We start from the raw sequence: 19,872 nt of genomic DNA, 5'->3' as shown, positions 1-19,872 counted from the left end.
TGTGTGCTCGCCAGAGAGACACTGTGAGAGGTAAAGTGAGAAATCATCCTGAAGGAGTGATGGCCACGTAGCAATCCCTTCTCCTCCATTCTCCTCCTGGGGTTTGGGCACGTACACACATGCGCCCAGTGCGTGTTTTAAGCCACCAGGTCCGGACTCTCACGTGGTCATGGATGTGGGAGTCCGGTGCCTTAACTACCACACTACCTGCTGGCATTTGCTTTCTAAAAAAAAAAAAAAAAAAAAAAAAAAAAAAATTTTTTTTTTTAAAAAAATTGTTTCTTTTTGGTAGCTGCTAGGTGAGCTGATCCTGGACCGCCACAACTTTGCCATTATGACCAAGTACATCGGCAAGCCAGAGAACCTGAAACTGATGATGAATCTTCTTCGGGACAAAAGTCCCAACATCCAGTTTGAAGCCTTCCATGTTTTTAAGGTAAAGTATATCATATAGTTTTTTTTGGATATTTTTCAGTTCAAATGGTAAACTCTCAGATTTCATTCTCTTTTATACTTGAGAGAAAATTAATACAGGCAACCTAGCCTTTCTGCATAATTTAGATGAAATTTTAGAGTCTTTTTTTTTAAGGTTTTTACCATAGGGCGCATGCACTTGCCAAAGAGGGAGAAAGAGATAGAGAGAAGGAAAGTGAGAAATTCCCCCCCCGCAAGGGGATGGCCATACCACAATCTAGGATTTTAGGTGTACACACACACATACACAGACACACACACGCTTGCTGTGATTTTCAAGCCACCAGATCCAGGACTGGAACTGCTGTTGGCCATGTGGGAGTCCAGCCACGTAACCATCACACCACCTGCTGGCCCCTAGAATTGTCTTAATGAATGCCTATTTGTTTCCAAAAGCTTTGCTAACTAATCTACAACTCTAAATACTCTTTTTTTTCCACTGAGAAAATGAGTAATCGGTTCCCAGAAGTTGCCGAAACAATCAGCAGTGGAGTTAGACCCCACACTTCCAGCATCAGCCTGGGCGTGCTTTGCTTTCTGTGAACGGCGTTTGTTTGAACTGTAAATGAAGCCCCAAAGAAACACCTGAGTACTGCTCACTTTATTAACGGCTTATAAATAGCATTTTCTAATGCATTTTGCTATGATAGGAAACTAGTTCTTTTAACATCTGCTTTCTTCTAATTAAACATTTTTATTTTTGCTGTGTATAGTTTTTAGAGCAGGAGTTTTATTGGCATCGTAGCTCATCATTGGGCATGTTTATTCTAGTTTACTTAAATGGTTCTGTGTCACTGATATTTAGGTTATTTCCATTTCCCCCTGTTGTAAGTAGTGTTGTAATATGCATTTTAGGCATCTAGCTAACTTTTTCATATTTAGGATTATTTTGTTATGTTAGATATCTAGAGCAGAAAGAAGGATTCAGAGAGTTCTGTGATTTTTTTGGTCTTTGCAATGTATATTCAGTGATGGACTTTTTAAGTCTATAAATGTGAGGCATGTCAGTTTGTAAGAAAATTGTTGACTTGAGAGGTAAAGAAATTTTAGTCAATCTTTCAGCCTTGAGATACACACTGTTCAAAAGGTACTAGGAGGGACCAACAGTTAGCATAATGGCTATGTCGCTGGACTCCCATGTAGTCAACCGCGGTTCAAGTCCCGGAACCAGTGGCTTAAACTCACGCCGGGCGCGTGTGCGTGCGTGCCCAAGATCCTGAGAGGAGAATGGAGGAGAAGGGATTGAGACATGGCCATCTCCCCTGGGGGGTGATTTCTCGCTTTCTGTCTCTCTGTCTTTCTGGTGAGTGCATGTGCCCTATAGCAAAACCCTCTAAAAAAAAACAACAACAACAAAAAAGGCACTGGAAGTTAATTAACTAATTAATTGCTAAATTAATCTATAAATTGCATTCAGTTCCATTTGAAATCCCAGTGGGACCTTACCAGGAACTTGACAAACTGATTCTATAATCTATATGGCAGAAAGTGGCATGGGGTCATCTATAGCAATTTTTTTTTTGAGAGGTTTTTGCTAAAGGGCGCATGCGCTCGCCAGACAGAGAGAGAGAGAGAGAGACAGAAAGCGAGAAATCACCCCCCAGGGGAGATGGCCATGTCTCAATCCCTTCTCCTCCATTCTCCTCTCAGGATCTTGGGCACGCACGCACACGCGCCCGGCGTGAGTTTAAGCCACCAGGTCCAGGACTCGAACTGTGGTCGACTACATGGGAGTCCAATGACATAGCCATTACGCTAACTGCTGGTCCCTATAGCAATTTTGAAGAGTGAGGTAGGGACTCCACCCTCCTAGAGTATGGCTTATTGTAGATTTGTAGTAAGTAGACAGCCTTGCACCAGCACAGAGACAGATCAATGGAACAATGAAATAAAGAGCACAGAAATAAATCTTCGTAAATGTGAAATTTGATATTTGACAGCAGAGGAATTGCGAATCAGTGAAGAAAGGGTCATCTGTTCAATAAGCAGTTCCAGGATAATGGATTCAGCCATATTGAAAACCCTTACTCTCCACTATATACAGAAAGAAATTTTAGGTGAAGATCTGCATTTGGAAAGCAAATATTTTTAACTTTTAGAAGACAAAATAGGTAACTCTCTTTGTAATGTTGGGAAGGATTTTTCTTTTTAATAAAAATCCATAAGGCCAGCAGGCAGCATGGTGGTTAAGGTGCTGGATCCAACACGGCTAACTCCAGGATTCGAATCCTGGACGCAGCAGCTTGGAAAAGAAAAAATGCCAGGCATGTGTGTGCATGTGCACTCAAAATCCTGAGAGGAGAATGGAGGAGAAGAAGGGATTGCAGCATAGCCATCCTCCCTGAGGGGGTGATTTCTCAACTTCCCTCTCTCTATCCCTCTGTCTCTCTCCAGTGAGCACACATACCCTATAACAAAAACCTAAAAAATAATAAAAATTAAAAACCATAAAAGTGAATGTTAATATGTAACTACACTAAAATTTAAAACATAGAGTGCTACTACAGGACTAGAAAACATCTCCTTCTCCTTATAAAACGATAGACTATCGGAAACCCTTCTGACTGCAGGAGTTGTGGAAGGCCATGTGCCATGTCTTTCAGCTCCCACAGAACTTCAGTGTATAATCCTAAAAAGAACAAGCTTCATTTAATTCTGTTCAAAACTACAGCATTATAGAAGGATTCAGTGGGTGAAAAAATAGAAATAACCTACTTCGGTCTTCCGAGAAGATCAGAATTTGCATCACCTAATCACTGGACAGAGCAGGTACATGTAAAAATAGTTTGACCACTTGTTTATTTTTGTGTGTGTAAATTGGGCCTACCCTGTACCCCCAACTATGTTTCTTCAGCTAAAGAATGAACTAAATTGTTTACTTGGTAAAAATAATGTTTTGTTATTTAGAAAAAAGTAGCAGCTGAGTTCTAGAGGGATTTTTTTTTTTCACATGTCTCTATTGGTAGTTATTTTCTCACAAAGCACCTTTTATTATGTGTAGACAATGTGGAACACAGGACTGAAAATAACTATACCAGATTACTCATGGTTAATTTTCATTAGCTAGGACTAGCAGATAGTGTAATGATGACATCGCCAGTGCCACGTATTCAGCTGTGGTTCGAGTCCTGGACACGGCGACCTAAAACTCACTCCAGGCATGTGTGCATACATGCCCAAGATCCTGAGAGGAGAATGGAGGAGAAGGGATTATGGCATGGCCATCCCCCCACAGGGGTGGTAATTTCTCAATTTCTGTCTCCCTGTCTCGCTGTCTCTCTGGCGAGTTGAGTGCCTGCACCCTGTAGCAAAAATCTCTTAAAAATATATTTTTCATTAGCTTGCTGGTAAGTTCAAGGACTCAAATGAGATGCCATTCACATGTTTCCTGATACTGACAGGTTGGATGTCATGGCGGGAAAGCCCTGGATGTCCATCAAGAGAACTGTGTCTTTGTTCTGGCCCAGTAGCCATTAGTGACTTTAGACAGCATCTAGATCCATTTCCTCACTTAAAAAATCGAAGTGTTAGAGTATGAATACTTTTAAGATACTAGGTCCCAAAACCTTTGTTCTTGTAGGCCTGGCCCTCCCAAATGCAGCCAGTATGACTTAGGGGCCAACTATTGGGTCATCAGAAAAGTCATGACATATTTTTCTGGTTTTCTGTGCAAAAATGCATTTTGACTCTTTTGATGAACCAACATGAGCTGATCTTCTCCCTGTCCCTTTCCTGTTATCCTCCTTAATAGCAAAGGGCTGTGTTGCCACTTCCCAACAAACCATGTGAGGGAGTGGTCTGTGTCCTCTGGCTCCCCCACTCAGCTGCTGGACTCGAGCACAGTCCTGAACTTGCTGGTCTCACTCATATCCTCACACTTGACCATAGCAGCCATTTCCATGGAAACTAGTTCTGCCCAGCTTACTCTAAAATACAGAAGCCAACTTAACAGTTCAGCTAATACTATAAAAAGAGAAATTCTTATTTCTAATCTATTTTATCATAGTCAATTATAGAAAGAATAGGCTCTCATAACTGAATTTAGGACCTCAAGTATTTAGCTAATTCAATATCCCACTTAGACATGACTCACAGGTAATTTTGGACAAATTTTTTTCTTTATTTTTTCTTTCTTTCTTTAAATTATTCTTATTTTTAAAAAACATTCGATAACTATACATCATTTGACTTGTAAAGAGAATTTACCCAACATGAAATACACGTCAGGCCAGTCCAGTTGAGAATACTGTACACATTATCATCAACAGGTAATAAACCATTTCTCTGTCCCACAAATGTCTTGCCTCTCTATTTTTTTCTCCCTGATTTCCTTCTTACGCTTTCCCTCCCCCCCCCTCCTTCCACACTGACTCCAGTGTTCATAACTATTTTCACTGCTTTTATGTCCTCCAATCTTTCAATCTCTATTATAGAGTGCGGACAATCAGTATATATTAAGTGGAGACATACAATGTCTTTCATAGCCTGGCTTGCTTCACTCAGCAATAAATCTTTCGTATTTGACCACTTTCTATCAAGTGCCAGGGTCTTGTTTTTTATGGCTGAATAGTATCCCACAGAGTATATGGACCACACTTTTTCAATCCGTGCATTTGTTCTTGGACATTTGAGTTGGTTTGATGCCTTAGCAATTGCAGATAATGCCACAATAAACATTGATGTACAAGTGCTTTTTTGACTGAGCATTCTCCTGTCCTTTGGGTAGATAACTAGAACTGGGATTGCTGGATCATATGGTAGTTCTATTTGTAGGTTTTTGAGGAACCTCCATATTGTTTTCCACAGTGGCTACACCAATTTACATTCCCACCAACAGTGTAGGAGAGTCCTCCTTTCACCAAAACCCTGCCAACACTTTTTTTTGTATCATTTTTTGTATTTTTAATCTTTACCATTCTGACAGGGGTTAGGTGGTATCTCATTGTGGTTTTAACCAGCATCTCCCTCATGATGAGGGATGTTGAGCATTTCCTCATATATGCTGTTCATATGGCTTCCTTAGAGAGTTTTTTGTTCAGCTCATTTTCCCATTTTTTAATTGGGTTAATCATTTTTTTTTTCAGGTAAACTGCTTGAGTTCCCTGTGTATTCTGGTTATCAGTCCCTTATCTGAGGCATAGTTTACAAAAATAATCTCCCATTCTGAGGGTTGTCGATTCACACTAATTACTGGGTTTTTGGCTGTGCAGAAACTTTTTTAAAAAAATTTTTATATTACATTGAGTCACCTATATCTTTACAGTGTATAGCATTTCTTTTTCCAGCAGGATTACCATGCATATTGGTCAAGATAGACATTACTATTCACAACAGCAGTAGCAAATAGCTTTCCATTTTTTTCTGATTATTATTGTTTTTAACATTAATTTTTTTAAACATTCCATTGCTATACATCATTTGGCTTGTAAAGAGAATTTACCTAACATGAAATACTTCTCAGACCAGTCCAGTTGAGAATACTATACATGTTAACATCAAACAGGTAGAAATTTCTTAATCTGATGTAATCCCACTTTTCTATTTTGGGGATTATTGCATGTGCCTTGGGGGTCTTATTTCAGAAGGCTTTGCCTACCCCAGGGTCTCCCAGAATTTCCTGAGTGTTTTCCACCAGTAGTTTTATAGTTTGAGGTCTTAGGTTCAGATCTTTGATCCATTTTGAGTTGATTTTTGTTAATGGTGAAAGATGGGGATCCAGTTTCATCTTTCTGAGGTGGTTATCCAGTTTTCCCAGCACCATTTGCTAAAGAGGTTCTCCTTTGCCCACTGGATTGTGGACAATTTTTTTTTAATTATTAGATTCCCTGGAAAAGTGAACCTATAACCATCCTTGACAACCTATTTCAATATCTGAGAACTCCCATTCTTAGGACATTTGCTGTATTTATTGACTGCCTTCTAGTTTTATATAGCTGGTTTGGACTTGGGTTATAGTATCCTATGAAAAGTGTGCTCTTGTCTTCAGGTTCCACTATTAAATTTCTCTATGGATCCTTTCTGGTTATTAAGTGGGGTTTTGGTTGGTTGGTTTGTTCTGTCCTTTTAGATTTTTGCCATAGAGTGCATGCGCTTGCTGGGGGTGGGGGAGGATGAAAATTCATCCCGAGGGAGTGACCATGCTGCAGTCTCTTCTCCGTTCTTCTCTCGGGATTTTGGTCATACACATAAATGCCTGGGGTGATTTTTCAAACTGCCGGGTCTGGGACTTGAGCATCTATATGTGATCTAGCCGCCATAACCTCTACTCTACCTCCTGGCCTGTCCCGGCCTGTGGGGCAAAGGGATGTGAACCCCGAGTGGAAGCGAACAAATGGATTGAGAAGGAACACAGAGAGAGACGCCTAAGTAGAGAAAGCAAGGGCCCGACGGACCGGGCATCTCTGATGGAGAATGCCACATTCCGAGCCATTCCCAGGTTTATTCTTTTATGCAGAAATGCGGGATGGAGAACCATGCTGTGGCTGTAGTGCATCTTGCGTCCCATGGTTCTTGCACCTCATAGTTCAAAACAAGTTTCCCCTGGCCTTCTTTGGCTGACACTCAGTGTCCCTTAATTTACACTGCCCTGCAAGTGTAAAGCCCAAAGATCATCTCTACTTTAAAGGTCGCTAGTGCCTTGTCCAGGTCTGGCCGCTCCCTACATCTCTCCCTTTTTCTTTTCCTAATTTGAGTCTACGGAGCTGGACAGCTGCTGTGTGGAATTTTTTTTTTTCGCTTTCTTGGGCACTTTGCTCAGATTCAGGCCCTGCATCCTCTTCCGTGTCTGTGTCATCGGCTTGTCCTCTGGTCCTTCCATTGTCCAGTGGTCTCACAAGTTGAGCTAGAGCCCACACTGGCTTTGGCAAAAACATATAAGCACACCGTCGACCTCATGCTAATACTGGGTCGGGTCCCTTCCACTCTCCTGAACTAAGATCTTTCCATTTTGCATATCACGGTTTAACTTTTTCTATCCTTTGGTAATGAATTTCAGTAGCTGTGAGGCTCTCTGATATGGAATTTAAAATTTTTAAAATATATATGGCAAGGTAAAGTCTAGAGTGAGTTTAGAGATAGAGACAGGGGTTACCCTGTCTCCCCCTTTTTCTTTGTCTAATTGAGGTTTTAAACTCTGGTGAGCCTTTTCTACTGTTGCTTGACCATGAGAATTATAAGATATTCCTGTAGAATGAAGAACATGGAAAGTATCCTAAAATTGTCAGAAAGCTTTACTAGTGTGCTAGGCCACTGTCAGTTTTTCTCTATCATTGTTTTCCCATTCCTGTTGTTGCTATGTTGCTGGATTCCCATGTAGTTCCTGCTGTTGCTATGTTGCTGGATTCCCATGTAGTTGACCGTGGTTCGAGTCCCAGACCCGGTGGCTTAAACTCACGCCGGGCGTGTGTGCGTGCGTGCCCAAGATCCCAAGAGGAGAATGGAGGAGAAGGGATTGTGGCATGGCTATCCCCCCTGGGGGGTGATTTCTTGCTTTCTGTCTCTCTGTCTCTGTCTGGCAAGCACACGCGGCCTATAGCAAAAACCTCTCCAAAAAAAAGAAAAAAGGAAAAAAAAAGATAGTTTTTCTATAGGGCATGTGCACTCACCATAGAGACAAAAAGCAAGAAGTCACCTCCCACGGGGGGATGGATGGCCACTCTGCAATCCCTTCTCCTCCATTTTCCTTGCGTGGTCTTAGCCATGTATGCAAACACGCCCGGCATGAGTTTTAAGCCTCTGGGTCTTGAACCGCAGTTGGCTACATGGGAGTCCAGCAATGTGACCATCATGCCATCTGCTGATCCCGTCCCTTTTTACCTCATGTCTGTTAGGAAACAATTTCAAGTCTATCTGGATCTGGGGGACTATCATTTTCACTATCCACTGTCCCTTTGCTAACTCTGATTTCAGGACCAACTCCTGGCTCTCCAGGCAGCAAAGTGTATTTCTCTGGGGTATCTATTAATTGAGCTTCTGAGCAACTCCCTGCTCTTCCAGAGAGTCTCACCTCAAACACTCCATAACTAAGTCCATAATGAGAAAGCAAAACCAGGAATCTCATCTGGACTCTCTACTGTATATCGTTCCCTTATCCCAGGCCTCATCATTTAATGTCCCCTGTTCTGGGAACCAGGGGCATGCTTCCTGCACAAAGTCAAAGAATTGACGCAGCTGCTTGATACCAACTTTGAGGCCCCTTCCTTTTAGCTTGTGAAACAGCTTTTAAACATACATATCTGTCTCTAGACAGCTTTGTCCCCGTGTTTTACACCCAACCCTGAATGCAGTCCTCTCCTTTGAATTCCTGGGCCCAGGCCTTTTCAGGAGTGCCCATCCGCCTTGTCCTTTGTAGTTCTGTACTCAGGTCCTTGTTCGTTTATTCGTCCACGTTGGGCACCAGCTGCCCCAGCCTGCAGGGCGGGCGAAGGGACGTGGAACCCCAAGAGGAAGAGAATGAATGGCTTGAGAAGGAACACACACAGACACCTAAGTAGAGAAAGCAGGGGTCAGGCCGACCATGCATCTCTGATGGAGAATGATGTGGTCCCAAGCTGTCCCCAGGTTTATTCCTCTATGCTGAAATGGTGGATGGGGAAACCAGTTTGCGGCTGTGGAGCATCTTGCGTCTGTTGTTCCTGTGTCTCGTGGTTCTAAACAAGTTTCCTCTGGCGGACTTTCAGCTTCCCTCGGTTCACACCGCCCTGCAGCGTCACAGCGGCCTGTCTTTGTTAGAGCTTTCATTTGCCCTGCAGTGTAAGCCCAAAGATCATGTCTATTTTGAAGGCCACTAGTGCCTAGTCCAGGTCTGGCTGCTCCCTGCACTGGCCCTGGTTATTAGTATTTAAATCTCTCCCTTAGTTATTTTCCCAGTGATCTCTGTGGCTTTTCTCTTTTAGCCTCTGTGTGTTCTCTGTACCCTCCTTCTATAATATAAACATCTCAGCCTCCTTTTCTAAGGCTCTTTAAGAAAAAAAATTGACTTACCTGACAAGATGGCCAATCTCAAGAGTCCCAGAGTTATCGATATAGACTTCATTTGCTGAACTCTGACTACAGTGGATAAGCAGTGGAGCCTCTCCTGTCCTGTTGGGGCTCATCTCTGTTCGCAAACACCAAACCAGCCTGCAGGTGGTTTCAATAATGGACCAATAGGATTGCTGCTTGGATTGACTAAGCAGAGATACACAGGTTTCAATCCTTTTTTGCATCTATGGACTTAATTGAAGACTGGGGTGGGAATTATTCCCCTGCAACGCCTGTCCCTGAACATATTCAGAGGGATGGCCTTTAGAGCAAACCTAGCTGTCTCCTGGATAATGTCACCTGAAATAAAGCCTTTCTCAACTACCCTCCTGGATCAGAGCTTGGCTTTTCCGGCAGTGAGCGACTGTTCTGGGTCTGCACGTTCTTTGGTTTGGTAGCTTTACCTCTGCTTCTAATTAACCAGCCATGGATCAGGGTTCCTATGCCCCACTTCAGGTTTGATTAATTTACTACAGCAGCTCACAGAGCTCAGGGACAATCAGGTTGGCCAGTTTACTATAAAAGTTGATACAAAGGCTATGGATAGAGATGCTTAGGGAAAGCATGTGGGAAGAGGCTTGAGGCGTCCGTGCCCTTTCTGGGTACATCACCCTCCAGGAACCTCCATGTATTTAGTGATCCACAAGTTCTCTGAACTCTGGCCTTTGAACTTTTATGGAGGCTTCATACATAGGCATGACTGACTGCACACATCGCTGGCATTGATGATCAGCTCAGCCTGTGGCACCTCTCTTCTCCCTGGAAGTTAGGGACTTGAATCACCCAGGATACTCCCAACCCTCTAACTGTGCTTTGGTCTTTTTGGTGAGCAGCCCCATCTTGGAGCTACCTAGGGATGGCCAGCCATCTGCCCACTCACTAGCATACAAAAAAGACATTTAGCACAGTAAAAAGACAAACGTGCATTTCACAAATCAGTCACAAGTTATTATTCAGATTTGTACTAATACAGGTAATAAATAGTTTGTACTAATACAAATAACTAATAAAATAAAGTGGCCTTTTTTTATAATTCCATGGGTAGAATTTTGCTTTGAGGATCTCCCATGTAGCAGTGACAGGAGCCCCAATTTCAAGTTTAGGAATCAAGCATTCTAGGCTTGCAGCAAAGACAGTGAAGTCCACAAAGCAGAAGACTCACCTCCTGTTACCTTGTCTGGCTCAAATCCCTTGTGGCAAAATAGAATTTGAATGAAATTAATGCATATGTATGTAAGATATATTTTTAAATTTTTTATAAAAAGCATTTGGGTTGTGGTGCACTGGTAGCATGTTAGCATGGCTGGATCCACATGGGAATGTCCCTGGTTCATATCCCAGGGCATCCTTCTTTGTACACATGCTTATGACTGGATGAAGGCTGGGGTTCGATCACCGCTTGAGGACCTGGGGGCTTGTTCGCCCATAGAATGATGGGTGGATGGATAGATAAATAGAGAAATAGATAGACTGATAGATAGCATTAGTTTTAAAATGGAGAGCAAAATATTTTTAGTCTTTCTGAACTAACAATATTATTTGACTTGTGGTCATGATACTTGCCTTCTTCGCACCATGCTTGAGAAATTGCAAAGTACAGAAATCACATTTCTGAGACATGGGATATAAATTAAGGGATACAGGCAATAAGATGGCATTCTAAAAAGAGAAAGCATGGATTGTTCATTTGTTTTGGGTGGTTCAAAAATTGCATTAAGAAAATGGTCCAGCAGAGAGAGAACCAAGTAGTTGTCTGAACTGGACAGAATATGCACAAGATGAGAAGTGCATTTTTATGATCAGTGGTTCATCTCAAGCCTTGACTAAGGCTCCTTACCAGCCACCCTAAGGGAACTGTGCTACTGCCTAGTCAGCACCTACCTACCTTTAGAGGCAGCAGAGTTCAGGAACCATTAAAAAATAAAAATAAATTTTAAACCTGAAAATACACTTAAAACATTTTTCTTAGTTTATGGTACAGTATATAAATTCAATGAATTTGACCCAATGACTCCTATTTACATTTTATTTATATTTTGGATTGAAATAGAATCTTGGTTTGTCCATTATATTTAACCTTTTTCTTGTGTTTAAGGAAGACTGCTATGAGATATTTATGTAGTTACCACAAAATGCCAGAGGATTTTTAGCTAAAACTTCATGGCAACTCTCTTGTAAACAAACAGTAACCAGGAGAGTCACGTATTTTGGCTCTCGTGTGTGATTTCCTAACATACTAATAGGAATGATAAAAATAGCAGGTATTTTGTGTAATGGTGTAAACAACCTGGAATACCCTTAAATTTTTTTTTTCTAGTTTATTGTCATAAACATTATGTAACATAAAATTTACTCTTTTAACTATTTTAAAATTCACGTAATATCAAAATCACCCTTTTAACCATTTAATTCAGTGACATTAAGTATGTTGCCAACCTTCACTAACCACTATCTAGTTCCAGAACGTTTTCATCACCCCTAAAGGAAACTCTGCCCAGTAAGCAGTCAGTCCTCATTCTCTCTCATCCCCGGCCCCTGGCAACTACTCATGTGCTTTCAGGCGATATGGTTCTGCCTATTCTGGTTATATCACAGAATGGAATTATACAACTTGCAGCCTTTTGTGTTTTGTTTATTTCATTAGCATAATGTTCTCAGGGTTCATCCATGTTGTAGCATGATCTATCGGTACTCCATTTGTTTTGATGCCCAGATAGTATTCCATTGCGTGGATATACCACTGTCTATCCATTCATTGTTTGATGGACATATGGGTGATTTCTACCTTTTGACTATTGTGAATAGTGATGCTATGAACATCAGTGTAGAAGTTTTTGTTTGAACAAATGTTTTATATCCTAAGAATGGAATTGCTCAGTCATATAGTAGTTCAATGTTTAACTAGTTGAGGAACCGCCAACCTGTTTTCCATGGAGGTTGCACCATTTTGTACTTCCACTAGCCATGCACAAAGTTTGATTTTTTTCCCCATCCTCATAACACTTGATATCATCAGGGTTTTTTGGGTTTTTTGTTTTTTTGGGGTTTTTTTTGTTTTTTTGTTTTTTTTTTTAATAGAAGCCATTCTACTGGGTATCTTAAGTGGTTTTGTTTGTTTGTTTTTAAAAATTATTTTATTTAGTTTTATTATCATTATAATCTTTTGAAAATTTGAGCAGAGAGAGACAGAGTGAGAGGGAAAGTGTCAAAGCAAGCCACCAGGTCTGGGACTCAAACTGTGGTAGGCCATGTGGGAGTCCAGTGCCCTAGCCACCATACCACCTGCTGGTTCCTCACATATGGTTTTGATTTTCATTTTTCTAATGACTAATGATGTTGAGTATTTTTTCTGTGCTATCAGCCATTTATATATCTTCTTTGAAGAAATGTCTATTCAAGTCCTTTGCCCATTGTGTATAGAGGAGGGATATGAGGGTCTAGATATGGATTTTTTGTATCTTGGTCAATTTTCCTAGCCTTCTGAGTAGCTGGAGCTACAGGCATGTACCACTGGACCTGGCTTAGGGTAGGCCAAGAATCAAACCTGGGCCTCCCATGTGGCCTTAGCCTGCCAAGCAGCAGCTTGTAGCGCACACTGCCATAGCTGGAACCTTTGCCACTTTATAAAATGGGTTGTCTTTCGTTGAGTTACATGTGTTCTGGAGAAAAGATATATGATTTGCAAATCTTTTCTCCCATTTGATCTTGTCTTTTCACTCTTTTGATAGTGTCCTTCAATACACACAACTTTTCAACTCTAACGAAGTTTATCTATTTCATACTTCATTGCTTGTGCTCTTGGTGTCATGTCTCATAAGCCACTGGCAAATCCAAGGGCATGAAAGTGTACCCCCACATTTTCCTCTAATTAGCTTTTATATTTAGGTCTTTGACTGATCGTGAGTTAATTGCTGTTTCTGATGTAAGGGCTCAATGCCATTTATTGAATGCTTTTATTGTGAAAGGGTTTGAATTTTGTTAGATACTTTTTCTGTGTTGTCAACCTGAAATAGAGATCAGACCCATGCTTGTCCAGCAAGCAGAGTTTAATTCAAGCCAAAAGGTGAGGATAACTACCCCGATGAACACAGATCCCAGGAGACCAGAATCCATAGTCATCCAAATGTCCTCCAAAAGGAGTTTTCTTTTATAGAAAAAAATGGGAAAGAATGAAGGTTTAAAATTTTCATTTTCCCCTAATAGCAAAAGTTATTTTTCACATATTGAAAGAACAGCACAAGTTTCTGATCAGCTTTCTGCAGTTCCATACATCTTACATCTCAGTAACACAGCTACTGGCAGGATGTGGGGTTACAATGAACTGTGTGCAGTTCATGATAATTTAGGGTTGTTTGGTTTTAGTGCCAGCAGTCAAGCAATTCTTTGCTTATAAGGTGTATCCTTGACCAATTACTTCAGACAGGTGTGTGGGGGACGTAACTGAGACTTAAAATCCCAACAGAAGGGGGACACAGAGGAGATGGGATTGTGGTGTGGCCATCCCCATGCAGAGGTGCTTTCTTGCTTTCCCTCTCTCTCTCCATTTTTGGTTTTTGCTATAGAGTGTGTGCACTTGCTGGAGAGACACAGAGAGATGGAAAGCGAGAAACCACCCCCTAAGAGGGATGGCTATGGCATAATCCCTTCTCCTTCATTCTCTTCTTGGGATTTTGGACACACGCACACATGTGCCTGGCATGATTTTCATGCTGCCAAGACTGGGACTTGAACTGTGATCAGCCACGTGGAAGTCCAGCTCCTCAACCACCATGCCACCTACTAGCCCCTCCTTCTCTCTTTGTCTCTCTCTGGGTGAGCGGCACATGCCCTCTGGCAAATTAAAAAAAAAAAAAAACAATAAGCAAACAAACAAACAAAAACCCACAGAAATTTATTCTCTTACAGTTCTGGGGTCAAAAGCCCAAAACTAGGTGTCAGTAGGGTTGGTTACTTTTGGAGGTCCTCCGGGAGAATCTTCCCATGTTTTGCTCCTAATGTCTGATGGCTGGCTGCCAGCCGTGTTTGGTGTTCCTTGGCAAGCAATTCCAGCTTTAGCCCTCAGTAGCTCTGTGAGCCAGGCCCAAGCTGATAACCACAGCTTTCTGGACTGGAATGTCTGCCACGTGCGGGGCACAATTCCAATGCACGTGTGGACCCAGTAAGCCTCACCTCACCTGATGACGTACAGGTACTGTTATCCCCATTTTCCAGATGAAGAAATTGAGGCGCAGAGAGGTGCGAACATTTTGCAGGATCATACAGCTAGTGAGCAGTGGCTCTGCGGTTTGGGCCCGGGCGGTGTGCCTCAGAGCCTGCGCTGGCCATGATCCCGTGCAGTCAAGTTTCTATCTCACTAAGTCTCAGCGTCCTCACGTGTCACATGGGAATAGCAGTTATAATGCTTTGGGGCTGTCGTGAGAGGACGCGTTCTGACCACATGAAGCTCGTACCCCCGTGAGTGCAAGTAGCCAGCCTGGAGAACTGTGATAGGCAGCCAGGTGACCTGCACAGCTGACCAGAACTGGGCTGACAGGTCTTGAATTCAGTAGTCCGAAGTCCCTACACTGCCATGACAGCAGGACTTTGGGAAACTCTGTGTCAGCACTCTAGGTCAGGGTCCCCTTATGTCTAGATATGAAAGTTTTCTTGTGAACATGCTGCTACCAAATAGGAGAGGTGGGACTTGAACCCAGGTGAGACCAGTGCCTGAGAGCCTGCACTGCCTTACCCTTGTTCCTTTTACCCTTGCTCTTGCTTTTTGCTACCATGGCCTCCATCTCTTCATCTCAGGCTTCCGTGCTGTAATTCCATGTTCCTAGAATACCTTCTCTCATTGCTACCACATGAAAAAAACGCTCATAATGGACCAGCGTAGGTGCCACCGCCTCCACCATGAGCTCTCCTGTTCCAAACCCAAAATCTAATGTTCTCTCCGCCTCCTTGGAGCCTCTGCAGCTGTCCATTCCCCCTCTTTGCTACTAACCAGCCTTGGGTAGTTTTCTCTTTCCTCACACTTGTGGGACGGAGGGCCCTTGAGGGTTCCACCTTGCAGCCTGCAATGCCCCATAGCCAAGCCTTGTCTTCCTATGTCCACTATGGAGCTGTGGGCTGCTGGAGCCACAGGCCAGAGATAGAGGCCAAGGGGCTGCCCTTGAAGCCTGGGGCTCGGCAAGGAGTGAGGATCCCAGAAAATGACAGCAGAGAGCTCTGTGTAGGGGTCAGAGCCCCTTTGCATCTGCTCTGGTCACACAGGCGTCCATGGAGCAGTGACCAGGGCATGTGTCCGAATAGTGCACAATCAAGTCCTTGTGTTGTTGTCATCGCTGCTGTCTTGTAAAGCATAGCTGAGTCATTAGTCAGGGTCGTGGTTTGCACCAGGAGCGTGCATGAGAATCTTCGTGAAACCTTATGAAGACGCAGAACGCCAGACCTCTACCACCAGTCTGCTGAGTTGGAATCTCTGGGAGGTCAGCCCTGGGCAGTTGGATTTGTAAAGCTTCCCATCCACAAGAAACAATGGTATTGGTGATCTCCAGGGAGGCAAGGTGAGAGGAGGGCTATTCACTTTAGTTCTTTTTGAATTTTGAGCCAGGTAAGTATATTACCTGTTCAAAAAATAAGTTATTTAAAAGCGAGCATAGGGCCAGTGGTTGGCATAGTGGTTAAGGCACTGGACTGCCACTTGGCCAGCTGCAGTTTGAGTCCTGGACCTGGAGGCTTGAAGCTCATGCTGGGCCGGTGTGTGTGTGTGTGTGTGTGTGTGTGTGTGTGTGCCCAGAATCCCAAGAGAAGAATGGAGGAGAAGGGATGGCCGTCCCCCCCCCCCCTCTCTTTAAAAAAAAAAAAAAAAAAGAAAGCACATTAAAAAACTGCTAGTTGTTTATGTTCACAGAAACAGGTGGTAGGAGGGGAAGGATAAAAGGATGCTTGCAGATGGTTGAACACTGCAGGGTGGACAGGAGGCGGAGGTGGGAGGTGGGGTTCTTTTCCATCGTAATGTTGTATTTCTCTAAAAAGAGAGTGTGAAGCACAATGGCAAAATCTGCTCAGTTGGTGTGGTGAGTAAATTGGTGTTTGTTCTATTTGTTTCTGCTTAAGAGATTTTATAGTTAAAGCAAATAAACATTTAAAATTAAAACAAACTAGTAAAAAATAATCCATGCACAGAGGGCTCTGTTGTACTCCTGGCTAGCCCCCAGGAGACTGAGAGGAAAGGCGACTCACTGATCTCCCTCAGGAAGGACGTGTGGGTTAAGTGCTTCCTGTGTGTCATTAGCTCCATTTTCCAGGACACACGAGCGAGCGGGGTCCCTGAGGCCTCAGGCCTGCTTCCCTGTTTGTTTCTTTGTGTTTCAGGTGTTTGTGGCCAGTCCTCACAAAACCCAGCCCATTGTGGAGATTCTATTAAAAAATCAACCCAAACTCATTGAGTTTCTGAGCGGCTTCCAGAAGGATAGGACGGACGATGAGCAGTTCGCGGATGAGAAGAACTACCTGATTAAACAGATCCGGGACTTGAAGAAGACAGCCCCTTGAAGATCTCGCCATTTCCCGCCACCATCCTTTGTCTCATTTACCCAGTTTGTACATTGAGTGTCTTTTCAAAAAGTTAGTGTTCTGGGACGGTTTTGGAGGGGCCTGTTTTTTCCCCAATTCCTTATTCAGGTTAGATGAAATATAAGTGTTTGAATGGAAAAAAGAACCTAGAAACCTAGAATAATATGTTGATTTTAATCAAGTCTGTGATTACGTGAAATCAGAGCCATTGTGTTAGAGTTTGATAAAAGTGGTTGTAACTTGCAGACCCGAGCACTTGGTCACCAAGTAGGACCCCAAACAAAACGGACCCCTGAGCCTTCCTTGAGGCCTGAGTTCTTCAGGGCGAACTGGGAATGGGGCCAGGATGTGAAAACCGTATTGTCATCTGCCCTTACTCAGATTTCTCAAGGCACCGAAAGATCCCAGAGAAGGTTACTGTTTTCAGTCATTATGTGTCCCTTTGTCTCTGCCTCCCATCTTTTGACTGTAATTAGTGGTTCCTAAATTCCTAGTGGGAACTGGGCCCACCCTTCAGCCCGGCACTCCCTTCTGCTCATTGGCCCATGTTCTGTCCTGCTCCGCCTGCGGCCCAGTTAACACAGGAGAGAGTGAGGAGGAGGAGGCCGGATCAACAAGGGTTGGGGGCACAGAGGTCCCAGGCGGTGTGACCCACTCCTAGAGAACTGCAAACAGAAGCTTCTAGATAGAGTCACTGCTGTTCCACATCGACGTCTGGAGGGTCAGTGGGTGACATAGTTCATGCATAATCGCCATTATGGGAAGGCTGCTTTGTGGGGCAAGTGCATCTGAGTGAGGAATCATTGAACTGGGATGCCCAGCGGGTGCAAAACCAGAGGGCTGTGGTAGGAGAACTGTTATCAATACGGGGACATTGCCCTTGGCAGGCAAAGTGATTAATGCATGAAAAGATTCTCAAATGACTTAATAATATCATCTTCAGTTTGCTTTCTAATTTGTCATTCTATAATTGCCTATCGAAGTCCTCAGTGAAAAGATAGAAAACCTATAAAACTTCGGCCCCTGGTACCCTCTTGCACCCTAGGGAGATTAAGGAGTTAATCTGTGTTCCTTAAAAAACAAACAAACAAACAAAAAGTGGAACCAAAACCTAAATGTCAAAAGGTCATGATTTGTTTTCAGACATCAAGGGTATAAAATGGAATGTGAGAGTTATATTTACAAGGTATTAAAGGTACAATTGCTAGTGTGGTTTTTTTATTTATTTACTTTTTATAATTCTATTTCTAAATCATGACTCCTGCCTTCCTTGGGAACACTCACTTTTTACAATCCATGGGCACCGTGTCCTTTTTCTTCAGCCAGGTATTTCTCTACGCAGAGAGGAAAAGGGAACTGTTCTCTGGGACCAGTGGCCTTTGTAGATCTTGCTGCTGAAGAATCGCCTGGCTGGCGTCACCCCCTAAGCTGGGCGCAGGTGTGTGCGGCTTCCCGACCCTGCACGGAACCCTGAGGCAGATGGCCGACCTCCTGGGCCTTCCCAGCGGCTCTGGCCAGCGCTAGCGTCGGAGGGTCAGCCGGCCGCCCTGACGGCCTGCCTCTTCTGTCACTGACGTCACGGTATTTTTATAATTGCCAGGGCCCCATAGAATTTGACTTTTCTACTTTTGTTTGCTAAATTCAAAGAGATGAGTTTAGATATTTTAAAAAATGAAAGTGAACTAACCATTGGAGCTTTATTTAGTTACTTAATACTGTTCCACAGCATCACGGGACACATGTTTTTAATCAGAAAGGCCTCATTGTAATTTTTTCTTCTTTGATAAAGGAAGTAGAGTTTATTTCGTTTGGGCTTGAATCAGCTCTTCCCCAACAGTCCCTTATCCTAGCTCAGGACCTGTCAGACACTAGGCCCTGGGGTTTGTCATGATACAGATTTATAAGTTATTTATGTGAAGTGGAGCAGGACACTCACAGTCAAAATATATTCATATTTGCAGAGCTCACCGTAAGTATTCTGAGAATCGGATTTTGCAAGGGGCGTATTTAATAAGCTATTACAGAAGCACACATTTAAATAAAGACTGACGAGATTAAAAGCTACCACACACACGCCTTGGCTGGTTCCATTGCCCTGCATGTCATGTGCTGTGTTCTTGTCACCACTGCCAACAGGGAAAGCCCCAGGCTGGAGGGAGACCAGCCTCGCAGGGCACTGAGGCCGCACGACACCCCAGCACCATCCTCCCGTGTGCTCTGCCCACAGTGGTCGCCTCCACATTTCCTCGACTGAGCCGTGCTCCCGCCAGGCGCTGAATGTATACCTCCCAGTACCGATGCCCCCCACAGCTGGAGTCATCCCATCTCCTACAGGAGGACATTGGGGTTCCGAGCGGCTTAACTGCCTGGATCTCGTGTGAGACACAGTAGATACAAACCCACGGTGGCTCAAGGCCAAGCTCCTGTGCTTTGTCCCCCTTCTTGTGGGTGGCGTGTCAGGCACTCTGCCGAGCTCTCCCCTCCTGCTGTGGGGACGCTGTGAGGCATCAGGCTGGAGTTGAGGCCAGTTCCCATGACTGAGGACTTGATGTTCTCGGACCAGGCTTTCTTCCAAAGCCAGCGTCCGCCCACACTCTGAGATCTCTCTTGAGGAAAGACTCAGAGGCACATGCCCCTTGCAGATGCTTTTCAAGCCTCTGGGCTCTCATCTTCCAATGCTCTGGGAGCGGTGTGTGTATCTGGCGGTGTGCGTGCCCAGTGGTGTGGGTGCCAGCGGTGTGCATCTCCCATGAGACCCAGCAGCTGCGAGCTCCAGTGCAGTCGGGACGGTGCACGATGGTGTGGAGGAAGTGAAATTCA

At 43.6% G+C, this 19,872-nt stretch overlaps 1 protein-coding gene across 2 annotated transcripts in view; it reads left to right on the top strand.

Annotated features, from left to right (window-relative positions):
• Positions 1–19,450, top strand: part of CAB39L (calcium binding protein 39 like) — a 92,609-nt gene extending 73,159 nt beyond the window's left edge. For both annotated transcript variants that reach the window (XM_014588260.2, XM_027772139.1), the window contains 2 exons: positions 293–436; positions 16,852–19,450. In XM_014588260.2, the coding sequence (XP_014443746.1) occupies positions 293–436; positions 16,852–17,031 (324 nt within the window). In that variant the 3' untranslated portion in view covers positions 17,032–19,450. The remainder of the gene's footprint in view (positions 1–292; positions 437–16,851) is intronic.
• The last annotated feature ends 422 nt before the right edge of the window (positions 19,451–19,872 follow it).

This window comes from Tupaia chinensis, unplaced genomic scaffold (assembly GCF_000334495.1).
Source record: "Tupaia chinensis unplaced genomic scaffold, TupChi_1.0 Scaffold000037_20, whole genome shotgun sequence".
Lineage (NCBI taxonomy): Eukaryota > Metazoa > Chordata > Mammalia > Scandentia > Tupaiidae > Tupaia > Tupaia belangeri.
Note: the sequence above shows the minus strand (reverse complement) of the source record. Positions and strands in the feature narration are given on the sequence as shown.